Source organism: Aristolochia californica, unplaced genomic scaffold (genome assembly GCF_029961685.1).
Source record: "Aristolochia californica isolate CCGP_79_NKW_82.1479 unplaced genomic scaffold, dmAriCali1.0.hap1 SCAF_13, whole genome shotgun sequence".
Classification (NCBI taxonomy): Eukaryota; Viridiplantae; Streptophyta; class Magnoliopsida; order Piperales; family Aristolochiaceae; genus Aristolochia; species Aristolochia californica.
This window is the reverse complement of record NW_027181804.1, coordinates 26693294-26714918: the sequence shown is the minus strand read 5'-3', so window position 1 is coordinate 26714918 and position 21625 is coordinate 26693294. Positions and strand designations below refer to the sequence as shown.

General features: G+C 35.1%; 2 protein-coding genes across 2 annotated transcripts; one reads left to right on the top strand and one right to left on the bottom strand.

The window, feature by feature from the left end:
* Positions 1–546: 546 nt before the first annotated feature.
* On the bottom strand, positions 547–8172 carry LOC137948097 (ATPase GET3A-like). Its single transcript, XM_068794043.1, has 7 exons — positions 7739–8172; positions 4403–4527; positions 2840–2990; positions 2125–2235; positions 1428–1563; positions 1173–1288; positions 547–1067 (listed from the first exon to the last, which is right to left on the bottom strand). The coding sequence occupies exons 1-7, from the start codon at positions 7997–7999 to the stop codon at positions 894–896; spliced, it is 1074 nt and encodes a 357-aa protein (XP_068650144.1). The 5' UTR covers positions 8000–8172; the 3' UTR covers positions 547–893.
* A 10907-nt stretch (positions 8173–19079) lies between these two features.
* LOC137948701 (cytochrome P450 CYP72A616-like) lies at positions 19080–21464 on the top strand. Its single transcript, XM_068794849.1, has 5 exons — positions 19080–19412; positions 19615–19835; positions 19978–20225; positions 20348–20729; positions 20820–21464. The coding sequence occupies exons 1-5, from the start codon at positions 19142–19144 to the stop codon at positions 21243–21245; spliced, it is 1548 nt and encodes a 515-aa protein (XP_068650950.1). The 5' UTR covers positions 19080–19141; the 3' UTR covers positions 21246–21464.
* Positions 21465–21625: the final 161 nt, after the last annotated feature.

Genomic DNA, 21625 nt, shown 5'->3' with positions numbered 1-21625 from the left:
AGGTAAACTCATTACTCTATACAAATTAAGTAGCCTAATACAATATAATTGGTTTAGAATTCATAGGTCCTACAACCCAGCTTAGTATAAGCAAAGTGTCTCTAAAAAAAGATCGATATAGGCCGAATTAAGCTAAGTATGTTCATTAGCTTCATCTAAAAAGAGTTTCGACTTTACTTACTACTATTTAAATCGGCCTATCCATGCACAATTGAATTTGGCATCATCATCCCATCGAGTAGGCAAAAATCTTGGTCAAACATGGTTGAATTTATGATGGATCTTCACAAAGCACTTGCCTTAGGTTAAGGGCAAAAATCTTGGTCAAACATGGTTGAATTTATGATGGATCTTCACAAAGCACTTGCCTTAGGTTAAGACCGAGACAACCCCCCTCGAAAAACCGATCCACAACACCTTATATGCACCTAAATCACTTTGGGGACACCAATTTCATGGGTAGAGAATGCAAATTCCATGGATTAAAAACATATTTAAGGGGTTGATTTAGCTCTAGCCTTGTTAACCAGGCAATCTCTGAAACACTAAACTCAATATGGGCATTTGTTTTTCTACTTGAGAGCTTTACTATCATCATTCCTCTCTTAAGAATGTTAACATGGGTTGGGTTCTTTTCTTTTCTTTTCTTTTCTCCTCATCCTTCTGCAACAGAAAATAATACATGACATACAGTAGGTACATCAAACCATGACAGCTAGAAAGCTAACGAGTACCAGGTATTGTTAGCAAACAAAGAAGCTCCTTGGAAAGAATTGTCTCTTCAAGCGTGGCTCCAACAACTATGAACTGAGAAGCATATCAAACTGTCTTCCTCAAATACTAAGATTAATGAAATCAAAGAATCACAGAGGGAGGCAGAAAATGGGGATCAATCAAGCTTTCTGCTTTCCTTTTCTGAGTCTCTCCAACTCTTCTTCAGCTTCTGTCAGTTGTGTTCTTAATGCAGATACCCTCACCTCCAGTTCCTCAATTGTCCCCTTCTCGGTGGGTTTATATGGGGTCAGAAAGTGGCTGGAAAATTCTCTTAAAGCTTCAACGCCACATACCTAATAAAATCCTAACATGTTAATTGAATAGGAAACTCACTCTGCTTCTTAGACATGCAGAGTAGATGAAACCAAAAAATGTAGTGAAAAGCATCTCTATTTTACCTCTTCCGGAAGCAATGGCAATTTAGTGATGTGAAAAACATCATATAACATGTAGAATTGGTTCACATACTTCTCTTGCATCTTCATTCTTGCTTTCAACAGCTTAGATTCTATTGCTGAAAAAATTACAATACTCTGTCAGATTGAATATAATGGAATACGTGAAAAAGATAAGAAAATAGAAATGATAAAAAGGGAAGAATTTGGCCATGTATGAAAGCTTTACTATAGAGAAATTCAACAATGTAAAAGCACCTTCATCGAAAAGTACTTGATTAATGATGATATTGTGAGTGTCAATCTCATACTTGGAGAGTTCTTGAACCAGCCTCTCCGTTTCATAGAGAGAGAGAAACTCCGGAATGCACACACAGACAAATGTTGTCAAATCCTGCAGAATGAAGAAAATGAAAATGGACATATCGGCCATATTCAAAGGCACTTGAGTACAGATAACCCACCATTTTCAGCTGAGGACCTCAACCATTTTCAAGGCAACTCGCATGCAGATAACCCACCGGTTCAGATGAAGAAGAACGCAGTGGCAATCATATTACTAACCAAACAATAAGTTATATCCATTTTTACAAATTCAGAGTTTATTTTTTTAAATGAAAAGTTAGATCATAAGGTAATTTATTACGATCAAATAAATTTGATGACAGTCAACATTTAACTAAAAGACTGCAAAAAGATTTCCACCCAGAAAGGAACTGTACACTAATCACAATTTTCTTGTCATACTTTGCCTAAATACAATTTTCATTACAATCTTCTCTCTCTGTACAGTTTGTCATTATATATTTTGTTAATGATAGTTAATAATTCAGTTGACAAACATGAGATAAATGATGACATGCGCTCAGTGTAAAAATTGATGCCTTCTAAAATTTCAGTAGCAATCAGCGGAGAGTCTACACAAAGAGCACATCAAAGGATGATAAAATCATACCGGGTCCTTGAATTGCTTATTCACTTGCTCAATCACATCTTTCATACTCTCAAGCCTCCCTAGGATTGCATCTTCACCAAATTCATTATCAACACCAAAAAGACGAGTCATCTGTCATCCATCAATTATTGCTTGTTAGACATTATAAAGCAAATGCTAAGACCAGAATCAGCTTACTACTGGTACCAAGGCTAATGAACAGGAAATTTTGGGATTCCAAAGGATTCTAAAGCGTTATTTACTAACAGATCATAGGTGGTTCCAAGATCATCTTAAAGAGGAATCAGTTTATAGCAGAACACTAATATAGATTTTCCAACACTCCTAGATGAAGGAGATTTTATCTTTATGTAGGGATACCTATTATGCTAAATGCAGGAAAATATGTACTGTAAACAATAGCTGGTTGAAACTTGAAATAGAGGCATCTTAAAATAAGATTCTACTTATCAAACTCCTAGTCTGAAAGGGATCATGATAAATTGAGAAGCACATGTGAACTGATATGTTAGCTGGTATTGCTCAAACAGAAATAGCTTCATAAGACTGCAACTGGATGGTTCATGGATCTAAAAGTATGAAGACAATACCATGCTAATCAAATATTGGTTTCCAAGCTCAGGGTCATTAAACAAGAAGTAAAACAGTTAAGTTTTCTATAAAAGAAGCTATAAATTAAAGTAACAATTAATTGGCCCACATGGTAGAAACTTACCTGGCTTAACATGCCCCCAAATTTATTTTTCAAGGACATCATTTTTTGAAGCCCCTTCTCCAAAGTTGATGGGAACTGCAACAACCGGAGTGTATGACCAGTTGGAGCTGTATCAAACACTATAACTGAATAATCCATTGTTTGCACTAATCTGTAACAGAGAAGTCACAATTGTCTGACAAAAGATCGCTGACCAAATTGTTCTTATTGTAAGGTTTCAGGAAAACGAACTTGCACATACCATGCATAACAACAACTTCCCTAAGAAAATTCATTAATAAGAACATCAGGCAAGATTTAAATTCAGTTACCTTATTAAATAAAATTTTAAAATCAATTACTGGATAACATTAGATTACGAAAACCAGCCAATAAACAGTTTCCAGTCAATGGTTATTCCACCTGAAAGATACAACATACACTTTTTCTTTATTTCTTGGATGTGAAAGCAACAGTGCAAAATAGAAATTTAACGGTGACTTTACTGCAGCTCTTACATGCCTTATTTTTAATTATTTGTGTTAGATGAAGGTTAGATAAGAACTTTGAAGTCAACTGAACCCTCATAAACCAGTTTGAGACATTTCCTGACTAAAGTAAGCATCAGAAATAATGATCTAGTATATAAGTAAAAGGTAATGTATACAAACTTCTGAAATTCCATAAGAGTTAAAAATAAAAAAGGCATAGCCTCTACTGGGCTGGAAACGAAGCAATATCATTAAAGGACATAGGATCAGCTACCCAAAAAAGGGCTTCAAACTATTTCCTAGTTTAAGGATGCAAGAGTACTCATGTCAGGTGGGCCACCACATTTGCCAAAAAAATATTGGGACAATGCTCTAAGAATGACGATCTTCTTATTAACCATAAAAAATCCTACAACTTATAGATTAGATAATTTTAGGTCAAGAAATAGTGAATACAGAAAATGAAATAACCCCTGGCACAAACGACCAACTGTAAATGAATGTAATTAGTTAGAAATAATTGCAGTAAGACAAGACATAGTTGGACATAGTTTTGTATCTGAGCAACTTCTACAGATCAAGTTATAGCCTCCTGCTTTCCTTGGAAAGGTTAGAGCAGAAGGAGGAGGATTCACATCAGCTGACCCAACATAGTAGGAATAAAGCTATGAAGAAGATGATAGTGGTGTTCTTCAGCAGCCTCAATTTTGAACGTCTCCAATAACTTCATCACTCTGTAATATGTTACTTAGTGCCATACCCACCTCCAAACATTTTGAATAAATAATCACATAATAAATGTGGATTTCTAATGCCAGCAAGGACTTAGTCTTCTAATATGAGACAGTAAAAGTCAAACAACCCTAACGGTAGTAACAGATTTGGGCAATAAATTGTGACTTTCATGGTTTGCCAATATCCAATACTAAGGAAAGACATCAATAGACAGTAAGTTTACGACTTCTCATTTTTTTCATCATTAGGCATTAAAAACTTCTAATGCCCCTTTTTTCTTGTTTTTTTTTTTTGCATTCTCCCTGTCCAGAAGTTGTGGAGTTGAGTTGAAGTATAATGTGGCACAAAGGTTACTCACTTAAGCATCTCAGCGAAGCACATAGCCTCGTCAATTCCGGGAATTGCATTAGCAAGCTCAGAAATAAAGCTGTCCATTCCTTCCACATTTGGCAGGTCATCATTTTCTACATTGGGGTCCACCTCCTATAGCAGATATCCGAAATTCTGAGTAAACTCAACTTCACAGTATAAGACGGCAACATAATAAATAGATTCGTCACAGCAGAAAGGTAAATCATGACAACCTATATGGAATTAAAATCATCTACTGCAAAGTGTAAACTTCACTTGCTGTACCGACACACATTTATCTTAGCTGGAATGAGCTAATATGGAACTGATACCTTTTTAAAAAATTCCATAAAGTCAGACAAGAAACTTCAAAAAATTCGGTAAAAAAATAGTTAAAAAAAAATTTCACAATTCAAATTCATATTCAATTAAGACCAATTGTTGAAGAGAAGGTATGGAAGAGTCTTACATGATTCTCACAGAACCAGAATTAATATAGTGGAGTCTTACAAGAGGAGATCTCAAAAAAGAGTCTCAGTTAAAGGTGTTTTAGTTATTCTAGGACTTATCATTTAGCGTTTAACTAAGAGAAGGATAGTTTAATTGTAATTAGATTCTACTTGTTTCCTCTATTATAAATAGAAGCTCATTATACTCAAATTACATCAAGTCAGTGAATTTTTTCTTATCTAAAAATTCAACATGGTATCAGAGCGGGTTATGTGAGTTGACTTGATCAACCCACAGAGATAATGTGATCATTTTATAATCTATCATCTCTAGTACTTTAGTTCGTATTATATCTTTTTTCTTTCTTTCCTGTATCAATACCCATTGTTTTCTTGGCGTAAACACATCAATACTGAGCTTTTCATATTACAAATTATTATTGACTGAAAGATTTTCGCGTCCACTTTCCAATGCAAAACGAATTTTGGCAATCTGAGTTTTCTAAAAAGAGAAATCGAAATTTAAAGTAGCAAAGTCAGACTGCAAGAAAGATTCGAGCAATAGTAGAAAACTTCAATTTTCAAGCTGTTTTATGCCATCAAGAATGAGACTTTATATGGAGATTTATATGTCAAAAGAAAGATTTGTAAGTCTATTTTCTACCATATCAAACCAATTCCCAATCTGTTTTTCTAGAGGGAGATCAATTTCGCAAGGTCAATGATCATGCTGGCCAAAGAAGAAATAGTACTCAGTTCGGCCAGATTATAGAGTTTGAAATCCATCAGATTCTCTCTCAAAATAAGTAATATTATAATCTAGTTTCAGAAGGAGAAAATTTCATGTCAATCTGATTTGTATTTAAGGAGATATTCACATTGGAGTTGGCAAGGTTCAAGGTACAAAACAAAGAAAATCAAGAGGTCATAAAAGATTCAAGAATGAAATTTTTTATGTCAAATTATGTTTGAATTTAGAACTCTTTGAGTCTAGTTTCTTGAGCAACAAACCATTTGTTATTCTGAGTTATATTTTTGGAGATATTGATATCAGAAATACCTAAGGTCAGTTCTATTGAAAATCTCTCATTTTTTCTTATTTTCTCTCCTATTATCTCTCCATGCATTGACGTGAATTGTGTTTCCTTTTCTCCTAAAATCCGAGTTTTTTAGTCAAATTTCTCTTCTAATCAGAGAGTTTTGGTCAAACTTAATTACTCCAAGATGTGCTCATACAGGTATGCAATATCTTGCTTCAATGTTGTTTTCAAGTTTTGTGTTTTTATTACATGGTTGTGCATCTTCTGCATCGTTAACTCCGAAAAATTGTGGTCAATCCAAAAATTTATACTTGGTCAAGTTTATTAAGTTCTACCATTATAGTCTCCCCTAGTTTTCAAAAAACAAAGGTCACTTTAAAAGTATGAGTATCGCATAGTCGCCTCTTTCCGATTAAAGTTGTTTTCCTTTAGTATTTCTTCAGTTTATCATCTTGTGTTTTTATCACTTCAGAGCAATTCCTAGACCCACTACTTAGAAAGTATAGGAGTGTGCCCAACATCCAACTTGAGTCAAGTCTTTTGTTCTTCACCCAAGAGGTGATTTGTGTTTTGAGTTACCCTTAAAAAAGTGAGTAGTCTCTTTATTAAGCCCTAAAGTTGAGTGGTTTTTCCGCCTTTAAAATTGAGCAGAGTGTGTTTTAGATTATGATTATTTTGACTGGTGTATGGAGTTTTGTCGTATGGCTAGAAGTGATTTTCTTCTCCCACATTGTGTTTTGTCCAAGCTGGGTCTATATGTCATTTTTATCCCCAGTTTGAGGGGGAAAAGTAGATGAAAAAGTACAAGAAAAAACTATTTTGTCCTACATGTTGTGGTAATTTTTGTGTGACCAAAATATTCAAGAAAGGGGGAGAACAAAAGATGAAGAATTTTGCATATATGAAGAATTTTTTTTTCAGCAAAAGAAGATTGAAGACCAAAAATCTTTTTCCTTGCAAGCTGAAATTATAAACTCTAGTTTGATGGGAAGTGTTAAAGAACAGGTATGGAAGAGTTTTACATGATTCTCACAGTAAAAAGTCTCATAGAGCCAAAATTAATATAGTAGTCTTACAAGAGTCTCACAAGAGGAGGTCTCACAGAAGAGTCTAAGTTAAAGGTGTTTTAGTTTTGTTAGTCTACTATTTATATTCAGTTGTTCAGTTGTTTTAAGACTTATCTTTTTAGTGTTTAACTTTGGGTATAACTGGGATAAGGGTAGTTTAATTGTAATTGGATTATACTTGTTTCATCTATTATAAATAGAAGCCCAGTGTACTCAAATTACATAAAGTTAGTGAAGTTTTCTCTTTTCCAAAATTTCAACACCAACAAATACTCGCCATGACCCCAAAGAAAAGAAACAATACTAATAAGAATAAAGTACTTTCATGATAATAGGAAATGCAAAAGGCAGAGAAACATCAACTGCAGTCAATTAGATATGAACGACAAGGAAGACAAATAGGATATCACCAACTATTCCCTTGAGAAGAATGGAATATTAATACAAGGTCAATAAACGTACACATATAGTCGACAAGTTAAAACTAAATATTCACCAAAAATTCCATGGACCAATCCTGGGTACACCCTGAGCTATAACGAAACTAAACAAAAGAAATAAGAGACGGATTTAATCGCAGATATTCTTAAAAATACAAATCATATAGTCAAGTATTATTAAAATAATATAGGAATTTTTGGATTACGAAGAAGCTCATTGCTTGTCCAACTGGAAAAACTCAACAGTAGAAAAGGTAGAAAAATCTCAGAAGGAATGTGGAAATTTCACTTTAAGATTTGCCAGAACAAGTTCATATTCAAGTATCTGCCAATAATCAAGACCATACCATTGCGTAGAGATTTGTAAACCCATTAACCAAAGTGGGAGATTTCGTAAATCGCTGCTTAAACGCATCGCTCAGATTATGAGCCGGGTCTGTGGAGATAATCAACACGGACGATCGAACAGCCGAGAGTAAGATCGACAGTATCGAACTGCATGTCGTTTTACCCACCCCACCTTTGCCTCCAACAAAGACCCACTTGAGAGTTTCTTGATCTACGATGTTCTGTATCGTTCCTTCTGGTAATTCGTCCTCGCCAGCCATCGTAGATTTTCCCTTGAAATGAGCTAAATGTTTCCTGCCTCTCGAAGAGTGGAATAACGAAAATCGGATCCAGTAACTTTAAGCACAACGACAACCTTGAGATGGAGTAAACGAAGTCTCTCGGCTAACCGAATTCTGTACTCTGGATCGAATTCGCACTCGAGAAGCTTTAAGGGATACTTTTGCCAGGGACTTGACGGTCCTTTCGCAAATTCAGGGAAGGGAAGCCCTGTGTTCTTCGAATGCCACGAAAGATGGATTTGAATAGTGGATCTGCTGTGGCCCAAAACTCTAGTGGATCTCCTAAAGGCCCAAAGCCACTTCATATAAATCACTATAGGCCTATGGCCTCGAAGCCAAGCTATGTGAAAGTAATTTAAAATTTATTATTAGCTTCAAGTGTTTGATTTGAAGAAAACAAGGGGCTAAACAACTCAACCTAGGAGACATTAATTTGTTCTACACAGGGTTAAAGTAAAAGCTATATCATACCAGAAGAATTGTCATCTTACCATAGCCGATTTCTCTTATGTTGATTATGAAGGGGCTATGTATTGTCGAGGTCTACTAGTGAGTATGGTACCTTCTTGGTAGGTAATAAAGTTTTAAGGAAGGGTAAGAAACATATTGCATGATCAAGTGTAGAAGCAGAGTATCGTGTCATAGTTCATATGGCCTAGGGGATGATGTGGGTCAAGTCTACTCTTAAAAAATTTAGTCCTTCAACTAAGCCAATGAAGATGGCATGTGACATTCATGCAACCATATTCATAGCCTACAATATTATATTTCATGAGAGAATGAAACATATTGAGTTACATTATCACTTTATTTAAGATGTAGTAATTAAAGGATATGTGGCTACACCACATGACCGGTTATTAGAAAACTTAGATATTTTATAGTAAAACACTTCCTAGGAAGAGATTTGAGATATCCTGCAAGAAGCTGGTCATGTGTGATATTTTTTCTCCAGCTTGAGGGGGATGTGCAAAGTGTTGGTGTAATCGGTGATTTTTAAGCCTTGAGAAAGTTGTTTTCCTTTGGTGTTCATTGAGTATCTTTCTCTCTTGAGAACTCTATTGTTGTTTTGAAAAGTATGCCTAATATAAATACAAGGTATGGGTCAAGGAGGAGGGCAACTTCACTTACTCTCTCTCCGAGTATCATGTAAATTCTCCTTCCTTGCCTCTTCATTTGTGTTCTTCTCTCACAATATAACCCTAAACCTATCTTTCGAACTCTTTCATATTGGTTTAAACTCTCACAATATAACCCTAAACCTATCTTTCGAACTCTTTCATATTGGTTTCAACTGCAGCTCATTACCTTTTCTCGAGAACCAAACTCTCAATACTTTTTTGAGTCCTCTAAGAGAAACATCAGGTAGTACATGCAAAAATCTGGCCCCTGCAAGCCTCAAATAAAACAAGTGATATCCATGTACTTAAATCCTATGTCTTTTGAAGAGATCATGAATCATCCAAATAAACCCATACCTATAGTTAAGGCGCTAGCAACTTGTAAAAACTATATCATAAAATATTTTGAACCATACAAACCAAAAGTTAGTGATTTGTAGCATTTTATATTCAAAATATTGATTTCAAGGGCAAACACATAAAAACAAAAAATCTCAAGGGGAAGAAGAAAATAGAGGAACTCTACCTCTTGGGAGAGGAGAGAAGGAACCAAGGGAGGGAAAGAGGAGGAAAAGAGAGAGAAGTGTAAGGACGAATTTGAGCCAAGAGGAAGAGGCTTGAATGCTCTAGCCCATGCCTTGAGGTTGTATTTATAGTTGTAGGAAGGTGCTTACAATGACTACAATGCCCTTAGGGCTACATGCTTCAAAAAGAAAAAGACTTAAGAAGACATACACAAGTTTGCATAATTATAATTTTATGTTATATTTATAAAAATTCTCTTTATTTACTAGCTATGCCATTGCTACACACATGGGTGTCTTTTAATACTCTCCCTCATGCTGGTGTTTGTAACTCCATTGTGAAAATAATTTTGGTCAAGAAACTTGTGTGCTTGAAAAAATATTGATTGCCTTGTTTTGATTCATCTTGCGTTTGTTCACATATTCTTTGTAGCCTTCATCTTGTTCTCCCCCTTACTTGGATATTCTATTCACATAAACTTTGATTACTACAACATGTGAAATTTTTCATTATTGGTTACCTCTTTCTCGTATTTCTTCTACTTCTCCCCCTTTCATATATTGTTTGTAGCCTTCATCTTGTTCTCCCCCTTACTTGGATATTCTATTCACATAAACTTTAATTACCACAACATGTGAAATTTTTTATTATTGGTTACCTCTTTCTTGTATTTCTTCTACTTCTCCCCCTCAAGTTGCGGATCTCTTTGTTCTTGACCAAAAGACCCAGCTTGAACAACATAATGGTGAGAGAAGAAAATTCACTTCTAGTCATATGACAAAACTCCATACACCAGTCAAAATGGTTATAGTCTGAAACACACTCCACTCAATTTCAATGGCAGAAAAATAATCCAACATTAGGGCACAACAAAGAGACTACTCACTTTTTAAGGGTAGCTAAAAAATAAATCACCTCTTGGGTGAAGAATGAAAGACTTGACTCAAGCTGGATGTTGGACACTAAAGGAAACTAGAAACTCCATTTTTTTCTTTTTCTTTTTCTTTTCCTCCCTTTCTTCTCCATCTTCTTCTTCTTTTCCGTGTTGGATCTTTGCCACTTTGATACCATGTTAATTTCTTGGGCCAATACATAAACACAAAATATCTCAAGAGAAGGAGAGAAGTGGAATTCTAGCTCTTGGGAGAGAGGAGAGAAGAAACCAAGGGGAAAAAAGAGGAAGAAAAGAGAGAGAAGTGTAAGGACGAATTTGAGCTAAGAGGAATAGGTTTGATTGCTCTACCCCATGCCTGGAGGCTGTATTTTTAGTTGTGGAAAGTGTTTACAATGATTACAATACCCTTAGGGCTACATGCTTCAGAAGGAAAAAAACATAAGAGGACATACACCAGCTTGCATAATTACAATTCTATGTCATCTCTATGAAAGTTCTCCTTATTTATTAGTCATGGCACCACTACACACATAGGTGTCTTTTAACATAAAAAATATATATTGGTTCTTCCAAACTTGAGAATGGATGGGTTAATAAATGAATTTTAAACTTATGGTTACTGAATTTTTCTTAAATTGTATCACACTGTGCTTTCAACAAGCCAAAACTCATCAATTGATGAGGTCGATTACACAAGCAGAACACAACATAAGCTTGCTCACATTGAGGCACTAGTGGTTGGCTAGGAAACACCTTGCTTGCTTATTGGACCTCGATGCTTAAGTGTTTAGAATGTCAAGCTTTAGATTTTTTTGTGTTAGCCACAATCTAACTCCTTGGGACCATTTGTGTTACTATATAAATACAAAATGATGAGGAAATTATCTTACTTTTAATAAAAAAATTCATTGAATTTTTTTTTCTATTGAAAATTTCCTTGGACCTTTGGTTTTTGGTTGTTTTTGTGCCACCATAAGAAATGATGAGAAAACTAATTATAGAGTTTATGTCTATATTAGAAAAAAGAAAATCTTTACAATAAAAAAGGTGGAGATAAGAGGGGTGAGTGATCAAAGACCACTTTAATTCTTGTTGGTTTTTTTTCCATTGTTTTCTATTGGAGAATCAATAGGAAACTCATTTTCCATCACTTAAACAAATTGAAGGACAAAAACAATCAAGTGAAAAAAATTCCATCCTAAAAAACTGACACAAACAATAGAGTATTTTGGTCAAATGAAAAGATTTTGCTAGTCTTTTTTCCCCCTAAGGTTTCTCTATTAGCAAAAATAATCCATTAGATGCACCATAGCTCACTCACTTGCAAGGAAGCTCGTGCTAAACACAAGAGGCCTTCTTGTGGAATTTGAAATTCTACCTAGTCTTGGATTCTTAGCTACTTTGTAGATTGCCACCGTCACACAAAATCAGATATTTGGCTTCTTTTCAAGCCATAAAATTTCTAGAATTTTGGTAAATATCGAGAGTCCAATGTTAAGTGCTCTTGAAGCTGTTTACCACATTTAAAATGGGAAAGCCTAAGTGTATCTTTTGTGGTTGCTATATAACCTTGACTTGAGACTTACATAAATATAGAAATCTTTGGTTCTTTAGTCTTTAAATCAGTAATATCCTCAATTTGTCTTCTATAACAATAACTTGACAAGTTGTTGGACCTTTGTGGTCAAGTTACTAACAAAAAAACATATACCTATAAGTGGTTATATATTCAATTAGTAGCATACAAATTACTGCTTGATCATAGAGCTAGATATCAAATGATAATGAGAACAAGAGCCAGCAATTCGAGACTCTCAAGACCCCATTTAGTTAGTTTTTATGATAAAAAATATTTAAACTACTAATGATGTGTATTAAGTATATTTTAACAACACTAAAATGCCTAAAGGAATTTTCTAGTGGCATAATCATTCGTCCGACCAAGGACTGTGTGAATAGCCCATTAGAAAAGGGTATAAGCTCCTCAAGCTAGAAAATAGACCATCTGAATGGCATAGCATTGGAATTGCTTAGGAGAATGCTCAACATATCAAGCAAGACAGGTCATTTGTTCGAACAATATGAAACCGACCATTTGAATGGTGAAGGGAAAGAAGCTCTTTGTTAGAGTTTGTTTGCCTAAATGTCTGAACAACCATACTAACAAAGTCGAGAAGAGAAAACAAAGGAAATTAGTCCAACAAAGAAGGCCATTTGTTTGGGAAGACTTAATTTGAACAAACAAGAGAGATAAAAGGCTCTATTAGGAAATCCAACCATCCAATTGGATGGATTAAAGGAAAAAAAAGATGTTTTTTATGAAGATTGTTTGACCAGATCACAACCATTTGAATAGCTAGTTCAAAATGGCTTAGTGACTGGAGAACCTGAAAAGACTGATCGACGTAGACTGTGCAAATAGCTCCCCATGCATTCAAATGATACGGCCTAGAAGAGTGAATGGAAGATATTTAAGGCTTCTATTTGGCTAACATAGATATCCGAAATCTATAAGTGACCTATCTATGTGATTGGGGGCTCATAAAGAAAATTTTAAGTATTTTTTAGTAACTTTTAGTTGAAATTTCATCAATTTTTGTACAACGACAAAATACACCTTTTAAACTCAATGATTCAATTACTAAACATTTAGAACTTAATTATTTAAGTTGATCTCACCCCAAAATTTCACAATCTTGACTACTAAGTCTTCCACAATCACTCTTATGCACATCATACTTTAAAATCGATTACGAAGTCCAAATTTGAAGATTTGAGAAGCAATCTCCCAAAGAGAAGTATTTTTGGGCTATTATTTTGAAATCTACATTTACTTAACATCTTCATTGCTTGAAGCATTGTTCTCTAAGTTGGAAATCATATTATTCATTCTAGCAAGTAGACTTGAAGTGGGATTTTTATTGTTTTTTAAATGTTTGTGGTTGGGTCTAGAAATCCAAGTATTTGCATGTAGTTTGACATCAATTAATTATACTCAATCAACTATGTATGAACTAGAGATCTCTTATTTTAAAATCAAAGTACCATGTTTAGATCCTAACTTGTGGGATTGAATTTTAAAATACGTATTAGTGTATATTTACTTTGAAATCTTTTTCTTGATCTTGGTCAAGTATAATTAAACTACCTCAATTGTAAACATCTATCAGGTTCAAATAACTACTCATGGGCTTATATTTTGAAATCATCTAGTAGTAACCAGCTTCAAATGTGCCCACCTATTTAAAAAAATTATTCAAGTTTTTCATTGCATGCTTTAATTTTGAAATCAAATCATTGAAGACTTATTGAGTTGTTATTACATAGTGTAGACACATAGAATTGGTTGTGTTTATCTATTTACATTGGTATTGTAAAATTTGCCAAATTAAGAAGCATTTGTAAAGGGTTTTATTGTAAGTCCTACAAACTTTGGTCAAACCTTGTGCCTCAAAAACCGTCCTTCATCTCAATTATTTAGGAAAACCTTTGTAACTGGTGATTAGCTGTTGATAAACCCTTTTGTGACTTTAAATCGTGTTACTTAGTTGGTTGCTCAAATAAGATTGAAGGTATTGGACAACCTTGAAAGCTGCTATTAAAATCTCTATGTAGATCTAAGCTGGAGAGCCTAGAGAGCTATAAGTTCTTGAGTTAGCAAATGGTATTATAAATCCCCTTGTAGGTTTAGGTAGGTGTACCTTTGCAGGCCTATGAAATAGTGTCTACTTAGTTGCTGGAAAATCCCTTTGGAGATCTAGGCTAGAAAGCCTAATTTGTTGTTGTAAATCTATATAATAGTATATATTATAAATTGATTATTATGGTCAATTGAGTGACTTAAATCCTTATACGAGTAGTTTTATAATGATGTAGTAACAATTTGTTGTAGATGTTGTTAGCTCCCGAACGCAATGAATTAACTCTAAGGTGCAATACCTTGGGATAGGATTAACAACTCTAATTTGGGTTATTAATCACTATAAATCTTAGTATGTTCTCTATGTGATTATTGCTTGTGTTTTATACTGAACTTTGGATCAATATGCATATTGAATTATCTAAAAGTGTGAATAGACAAAATAAGGAGAAAGTCATAAAGACCTACTCCACTACAAATATACCACCACAAACCATATATACCCAAAATCGGTTGAAAGATTATGTAACTCAAGTTATGATTGTAATAAAATGCTAATAAAAGTTACATGAATACACTCCACAAGTTACAACCAAGATAATCAAGTAGTTGAATATGACAAACAAAATACCATTTTTTTGTTGAACAAATGATATTCAAGTAATTAGGTAAACCAACTCAAAAATTCTAATAGTGGGTGGAGTTTTTTCTTCTGTATTTGTTTGTGCCTACAGGCTAGCAGGAATTCCTGCCATTATTAATGACAAGAATTTTTGGCAAAACACAAGGCACAAAAATGACAAGCATTAAAAAAATAAACAAAGAAGAATAGCTTGATTGCATGAAAGAAAACAATATAAAGAGAAAGGGCTGATGGGTATTCACTAGGGGTGGCATCAAGCCGAGCCGAGCTCGAACCTGCCTATGTTCGAGCCGAGCCTCGTCTCGAGCCTAAAATTGTTATCGAACTCGAGCCCAAAAATTTTAACCGAGTTCGAGCCGAGCTCGAGCTTCAACATACATTTGAAACTCTTCAAAAAATATATATCAAATAAATTGTATATAAAATTATGCATACATTTTACATAAAATTGGGCATAACCTATATATATAATACATGTATAAGATTGGGCATGACCTCTACTTAAAATTGAGCATAATCTATGTATATAATACCTATATAAAATTCGGCATGATCTCTACTTAAAATTGGGCATAATCTATATACATAATACGTGCATAAACATTATACACTCCATAAAATAGTCTAAACACTTCATACACTGCATAACATTATGAATAAACTCCATACAATAATCAAACCCAACAAAATTAAATGAAATATCACTTTCAATTTACAATCACCCAAATCAAAACTATAAATCTATTATAAATTTACAAACTATAAAATTTTAATCGAGCTTGAGCCTAATAATTTTAACCGAGTTCGAGTTCAAGGTTAACCTATATTTAACACTCTACATAAAATATATGTCAAATAAATTACCTATAAAATTATGCATATATTTTAAAAAAATGATAGGGGAGGTTCGGGATTGAATCTTGATAATAGATTAGAACCCACCAATATTAATCTTTTTTACCCCAAATGTTGTCTAGCTTATTTTGAAATTTTTGAATCTGACCATAAATTTACTATGACCTCCTTGTGCCTTGATTGAAAATTTATATTCTAGGAAAAACTACAAATGTTTTTCCTAGGATACATATTTTCAAAAAAAAACCTTTAAATAAAATCCTATTACTATTAGAGACTTACTAAAAAATTACTAAAAATATTTTAAAATTTTCTTAGGAAAATTAAATGGACCTCTTATTGCCACTTTCAGGGAAATAAATAAAAATTAATAATCAATCTAATATATTACTATACTTATCGATAAATTTTTAATCAAATAAAATGTCAAATACAAAATTGCTATGAAAATTGTCTCATGCTAAAAGTATTATAGCATCAACTGTCAAATACTTATTCAAAAATTTTCTATACGGTTTTCTAGCCCATCTTGGCAAAAAAATTTACTTAGAAAATTATATGATTTTTAATAAAAATTTCTAATTAGAAAAATGTTTCCAAAAAACATGAGGCACTAATGGTCCCTATATTTCTACTAAAAATGTTTTTTAATATTTATTGAAAAAACCACTAATAATCTCTAGAAACTTATTTCTACTAAAATGTATTTTTTTAATTTTTTGAAGAACGACGAGGAAGGGTCAAAAGATTTTTTTTTACTTGTTTATGATCTCACACATGCGAAATCATCGGTTTAGATCTCACACGTGCGAAATCGTCCGTTAGATCTCACACGTTGGAAATTGTTTGGTGGGTGGGGAGAAAAATTATTTCTCCCAACTTTGGTCGAGGAGCAAAATTATTTCTCCGTCGTCGACTCTCACTCTGGTTTTCTGCCAAGATGACGCAGAGCGAAGGGGCGGCACCGGCGAGGACCTGTCGTTGGCAACGGAGGTAGTGGCAACGGAAACAGAGGAGGCGTAGAAATCGGAGGAAGAGGAAGAAATCGGAGGGAAGGGGATGCAGCGGCCGGCGAGGAGCTGTCGACGACGATAATGGCGGCCAGAGCGGCGGACAGGAGGGCTCGGCGTCCTCCTGCTCTCCCCTCCCCCTCCCCCACTCTCACTGTCGATCTCGATCCCAAGACTCGCCCGTTAACGAGTCAGCTCACGAGTTTTCAAGTCGAACCTTAATTTGGTCGAGCTCGGCTCGTTAACTCAAACGAGCCAATTTTGGCTCTCGAACTTGAGCCGAGTTCGAGAGATACCGAATCGAACTAAACTGAACTCAAGCCGCTCACGAGCCTGACTCGGTACAAAGCCACCTCTATTCACGTTGTTTTACTTGCAGGCTTATAAGCAATGGTTGCAGATAACGAGAATTTGACCTACAACCTCCACGTCTTTCTAGGTTTTTTTAAAAACTTATCATTCATAATTAAAATGTTACGTGTTTTATTGGCTTCGGTGGGAATAGAGACAGGTAAACAAAGAAAACGGAAAGAAGTCTTCCATTCGTGGCGTCAGGGATGATGCCACGATAATGAGAATTTGACGTGCAAGCTCCAAGTCTTTCTAGGTTTGTTTTTAAAAACGGAATTTTACTTAAATACCCATTTAAAATAAAATATTTTTAAAAATACCAACGTCATCAAAATATTTCTAAAACTACCCAACTTTCATGGGTCAAATGCCTATGTGTGCAGTCAAAATGACACATAAGCTTTGACTACTTATGTGTTGCCACATCATCTATGTAGTAAACATAGATCGACACGTCGTCTGACACGTCATTTTTTCCATGTCATCTGCCACGTAAGCTCACACGTCATTAAATCAAAAATTAAATATTTTCTTTTTTTAAAAATAAAAAAATTAGATACATTTTTTTTACCTAATATCTACAATATTGGACATTTATCCTTGGGAAAAGTAATAAATGTTATGTCTCGAAGCCTAAAAATTATTTTAGAGTTTAAAAATATAATTTATTTATATAATTTTTATCATATTATTTACAAAATAATAAATTATTAAAAATATATATTAGTTAATTAAAAATCTTACAACACCTTTTATTATCAATTAAAAATATTATTAACTGAAAAAATATAAAAAATTTACTTGATTTTAAAAAATAAATGTATACAATTTTTATTACCTTATATTTAAAATAATAAGTTATAAAAAATCTTACTCTAACCATTTTAACACCTTTTTATTATCGATTTAAAAATTATTTTAATAAAAAATTTTGAAAATTTTAGTTTTGAGTTTAAAAATCAAATTTATCAATATTTTTTTTTAAATTTATTATTACCTTATATTTAAAATAATTAAATATAAATATAAATATATAATTAATTAAAAAAATTACTCTTACTAATTTAAAATATTTTATTATCGATTGAAAATATTTTTTAATTTTTTAATTTTTTAATTGAGAGGGGGGCGTTGAGGGTGAAGTCTGAGGCCGAGCGGTGGGGAGCGGCGGTAGCAGGCACTGTGAGGGGAGAGGAGAGGGGGGAGAGGAGAGGAGAGGAGAGGGGAGAGGGAGGGAGAAGAGAGGAGAGGAGAGAAGGCCGAGGCTGAGCGACGGCAGCGAGAGGAGAGAGGGCGAGGCACGAGTAGGCCAAGGCCGAGTGGCGGTGAGAGGGCGAGAAGAGAGGGGGAAAGAGGAGAGGAGAGGAGAGGCCAACGACGACAGCGAGAGGAGAGAGGGCAAGGCCAAGCGGTGGCGAGAGGAGGGCGAGAGGAGAGGGGGAGAGAGGAGAGGAGAGGAGAGGGGGCGAGAGGAGAGGAGAGGAGGCCGAGCGGCGGCGCGAAGGCGAGAGGAGAGGGGGTGAGAGGAGAGGAGAGGAGGCCGAGCGGCGGCGGTGAGAAGGCGAGAGGAGAGGAGAGGAGAAAGATGAGAGGGGACACATAAGGTATTTAAAATAATTTATTTTGAAAAACAATACGGTGGAATATGGTGAGGATTATTTTTTAATGACGTGTCAGCTTACGTGGCAGATGACATGGTAAAAAATGACATGTTAGACGACGTGTCGATCTATGTTTACTGCATGGATGATGTGGTGACACATAAGTAGTCAAAGCTAATGTGTCACTTTTGACTGCACACATAGGTATTTGACCGGTCAAAGTTGGGTAATTTTAGAAATATTTTGATGACGTCTGTATTTTAAAAATATTTTATTTTAAATAGGTATTTAAGTGAAATTCCCTTTTAAAAACTTATCATCATTCATAATTAAAATGTTACGTGTTTTATTGGCTTTAGAGACAGGTAAACAAAGAAAACGCAAAGAAGTCTTCCATTCGTGGCGTCAGGGATGATGCCACTCTTGCTGGATAAATTCTGACGCCGATCGTCCACCGAGTGCTGTAGTCTGACGAAGAAGATGGGATACTTGGTCTCTGGTTCTACCCTTCTTTTCGTCTCTGTGCTGCTATGTTTATCCAGAGTGCTCTACTCCATTTGGTGGAAGCCCCGGCAGCTACAGAAGTTCTTCAAGGATCAGGGCGTCGTTGGCCCGCCATACAAATTGCTCTATGGAAGCCTCAAAGACAACGCTGCTCTTATCCAGGAAGCTCTATCCAAACCCATGGAGTTTTCTCATAAGATTCTGCCTCGGATCTCTCCATTTATTCATCATACCGTGGAAACATACGGTTGCTTTCTCCCTTACTTCCTCCGGTTTCACTTTCATTTTTCTTGTGAATTTGATGACAATTTCTCTAATAGCTCGCTTTACTCTCAAAGAATTAAAGAGTTTCCATTCAGTTATTAGTCCTAGATTATCAAAATTTATTAGATTTGAGTTTGATACTGCTCTAGTCATCATCTGCTTCTGTGTTTCCGTATAAAACACAGGGAAGGTGTCTCTCATTTGGCAAGGAACTCAGCCAAGGGTGATCATCTTAGATCCAGAAATGATAAAAGAGATTCTTTCTAGCAAGTTCGATCAATTTCAGAAGCCTATTTCGAACCCAGTCACAAAACTATTGGCAACGGGGCTCCTTGACTGCACAGGAGAGAAATGGGCGAAACATAGGAAAATCCTCAACCCTGCCTTTCATCTTGAGAAGATCAAAGTAATTCATTTTATACATTCTTGAGCTCGGTTAAACTGGTTTTTTCTTCAGTGTTCCTGCAAAAATTTTACCTCATTAGGACAGAACGGATTTAAGAAGAAAGCTTAGTTAATCGTTTTTCGATTGTGTTCATAATCTATAGGGGATGCTACCTGATTTTCATACCAGCTGCATGGAATTGATCTGTAAATGGGATAATCTAGCGGGAACACAAGAGGGTTCATGTGAAGTAGATGTTTGGCATGAGTTCCAGAACCTAACGGGAGATGTGATTTCTCGATCTGCATTTGGAAGTAATTACAGTGAAGGAAGCCCCATATTCAAACTCCAGTCTGAACTGGCCAAGCTTGTAGCGAAGGCAATTTCTTCTCCCTATTTTCCTGGGCTACAGTTAAGTTTTCTTTCCTCTCCTTAATTTTTTTCTAAGGTTACAATCTTACTCGTGAATAGAGAAGAGACATGCACATTGGTTATGGTTAACATGTTCCTAAAATTCTCTATGACATCCATAGGTACCTACCCACAAAGGACAACTTAAGGAGGAAGAAAATCAGCAATGAAATGTCTGCTTTTATATCAAGCATAATCGAGAAGAAGGAGAAGGCTATGAAACTCGGGAAAGCTCCACAAGGTGACTTGTTAAGCTTGCTTCTAAAATCCAATTTGAAGGAGTTCCAAAAAGGTGGAAGCTCCAAAGCAATAACTACAAAGGAGGTCATAGAAGAGTGTAAATCGTTCTACTTTGCCGGACATGTGACAACTTTGATTTTGTTAACTTGGACTATGGTTTTATTAAGTATGCATCCTCTTTGGCAAAATTGTGCAAGAGATGAGGTCCTACAAATCTTTGGGAAAAACAAACCAGAGTTTGACGACTTAAGTCACCTAAAGATAGTGAGTACATTTATGTTCAAATACTTTGCAAGATAAAAAGTACATTTTGTTAAATGAAAATTTCACACAGTGTTTTTTGTCCCTTTGCAGGTCAACATGATTCTACATGAAGTTCTCCGTCTTTACCCACCTGTAATCCTCCTTGTGCGTACCACCTATAAGGAAGTGAGAGTAGGAAAAGTAACCTTCCCTCCCGGAGTAGAACTTGCTTTGCCTGCTCTCTTTCTTCATCATGATAAAGAACTGTGGGGCGAGGATGCTGAAGAATTCAATCCAGAGAGATTTATTGGGGGGGTCTCGAAGGCTGCAAAATACCAAACTTCTTTCATTCCATTTGGTTGGGGACCGAGAACTTGCCTTGGGCAAAACTTTGCCCTTATTGAAGCTAAGTTAGCTCTATCCATGATCTTACAGCAATTTTCGTTTGAGCTCTCGCCGTTCTATGTTCATGCTCCTTCTAGTGTACTTACTCTTCAGCCACAATATGGTGCTCAAGTCATCTTACACAAACTATAATGCAACTTATGTTGTAACCTTGAAACTTCTCTTTACCATTGGATTAGAATGTTTCTTGTTCATTCTTATCCATTTACCACGAGTTCCAAAAGAGTTTTTCCAACTCTTTAAATGTATCACCAAAGCTTCTTAAACGTCTCATCTTATGTTTCCTACCACTCTCTTGTCCCATTTTGTTCTTACTTGTGAGATTCCTACACTTCATACATTTGTTATCATGTCGAGCATTATTTGTTTATGTGTGTGTGTGTGTGTGTTTGTGTGTAAAGAGAGAGATAGAGAGTCAATCCAATACAAAACTCCTTGAAAAAAAATGAATATCAATAGTTAGATCAATGCAAATAGTCATTCTTTTATTTTCCCAAATTGGCCCGAGCCTT

Bases quoted from the DNA above. Each gene is read 5' to 3' on its own strand.
- LOC137948701 (XM_068794849.1), top strand. From the start codon at position 19,142: ATGGGATACTTGGTCTCTGGTTCTACCCTTCTTTTCGTCTCTGTGCTG. The intron at 20,226-20,347 runs GTTAAGTTTTCT...TGACATCCATAG, and splicing joins CCCTATTTTCCTGGGCTACA to GTACCTACCCACAAAGGACA. The intron at 20,730-20,819 runs GTGAGTACATTT...GTCCCTTTGCAG, and splicing joins ACTTAAGTCACCTAAAGATA to GTCAACATGATTCTACATGA.
- LOC137948097 (XM_068794043.1), bottom strand. From the start codon at position 7,999: ATGGCTGGCGAGGACGAATTACCAGAAGGAACGATACAGAACATCGTA. The intron at 4,528-7,738 runs GTATGGTCTTGA...TATCTGCTATAG, and splicing joins TTACAAATCTCTACGCAATG to GAGGTGGACCCCAATGTAGA. The intron at 2,236-2,839 runs GTAAGTTTCTAC...GATGGATGACAG, and splicing joins TTGGGGGCATGTTAAGCCAG to ATGACTCGTCTTTTTGGTGT.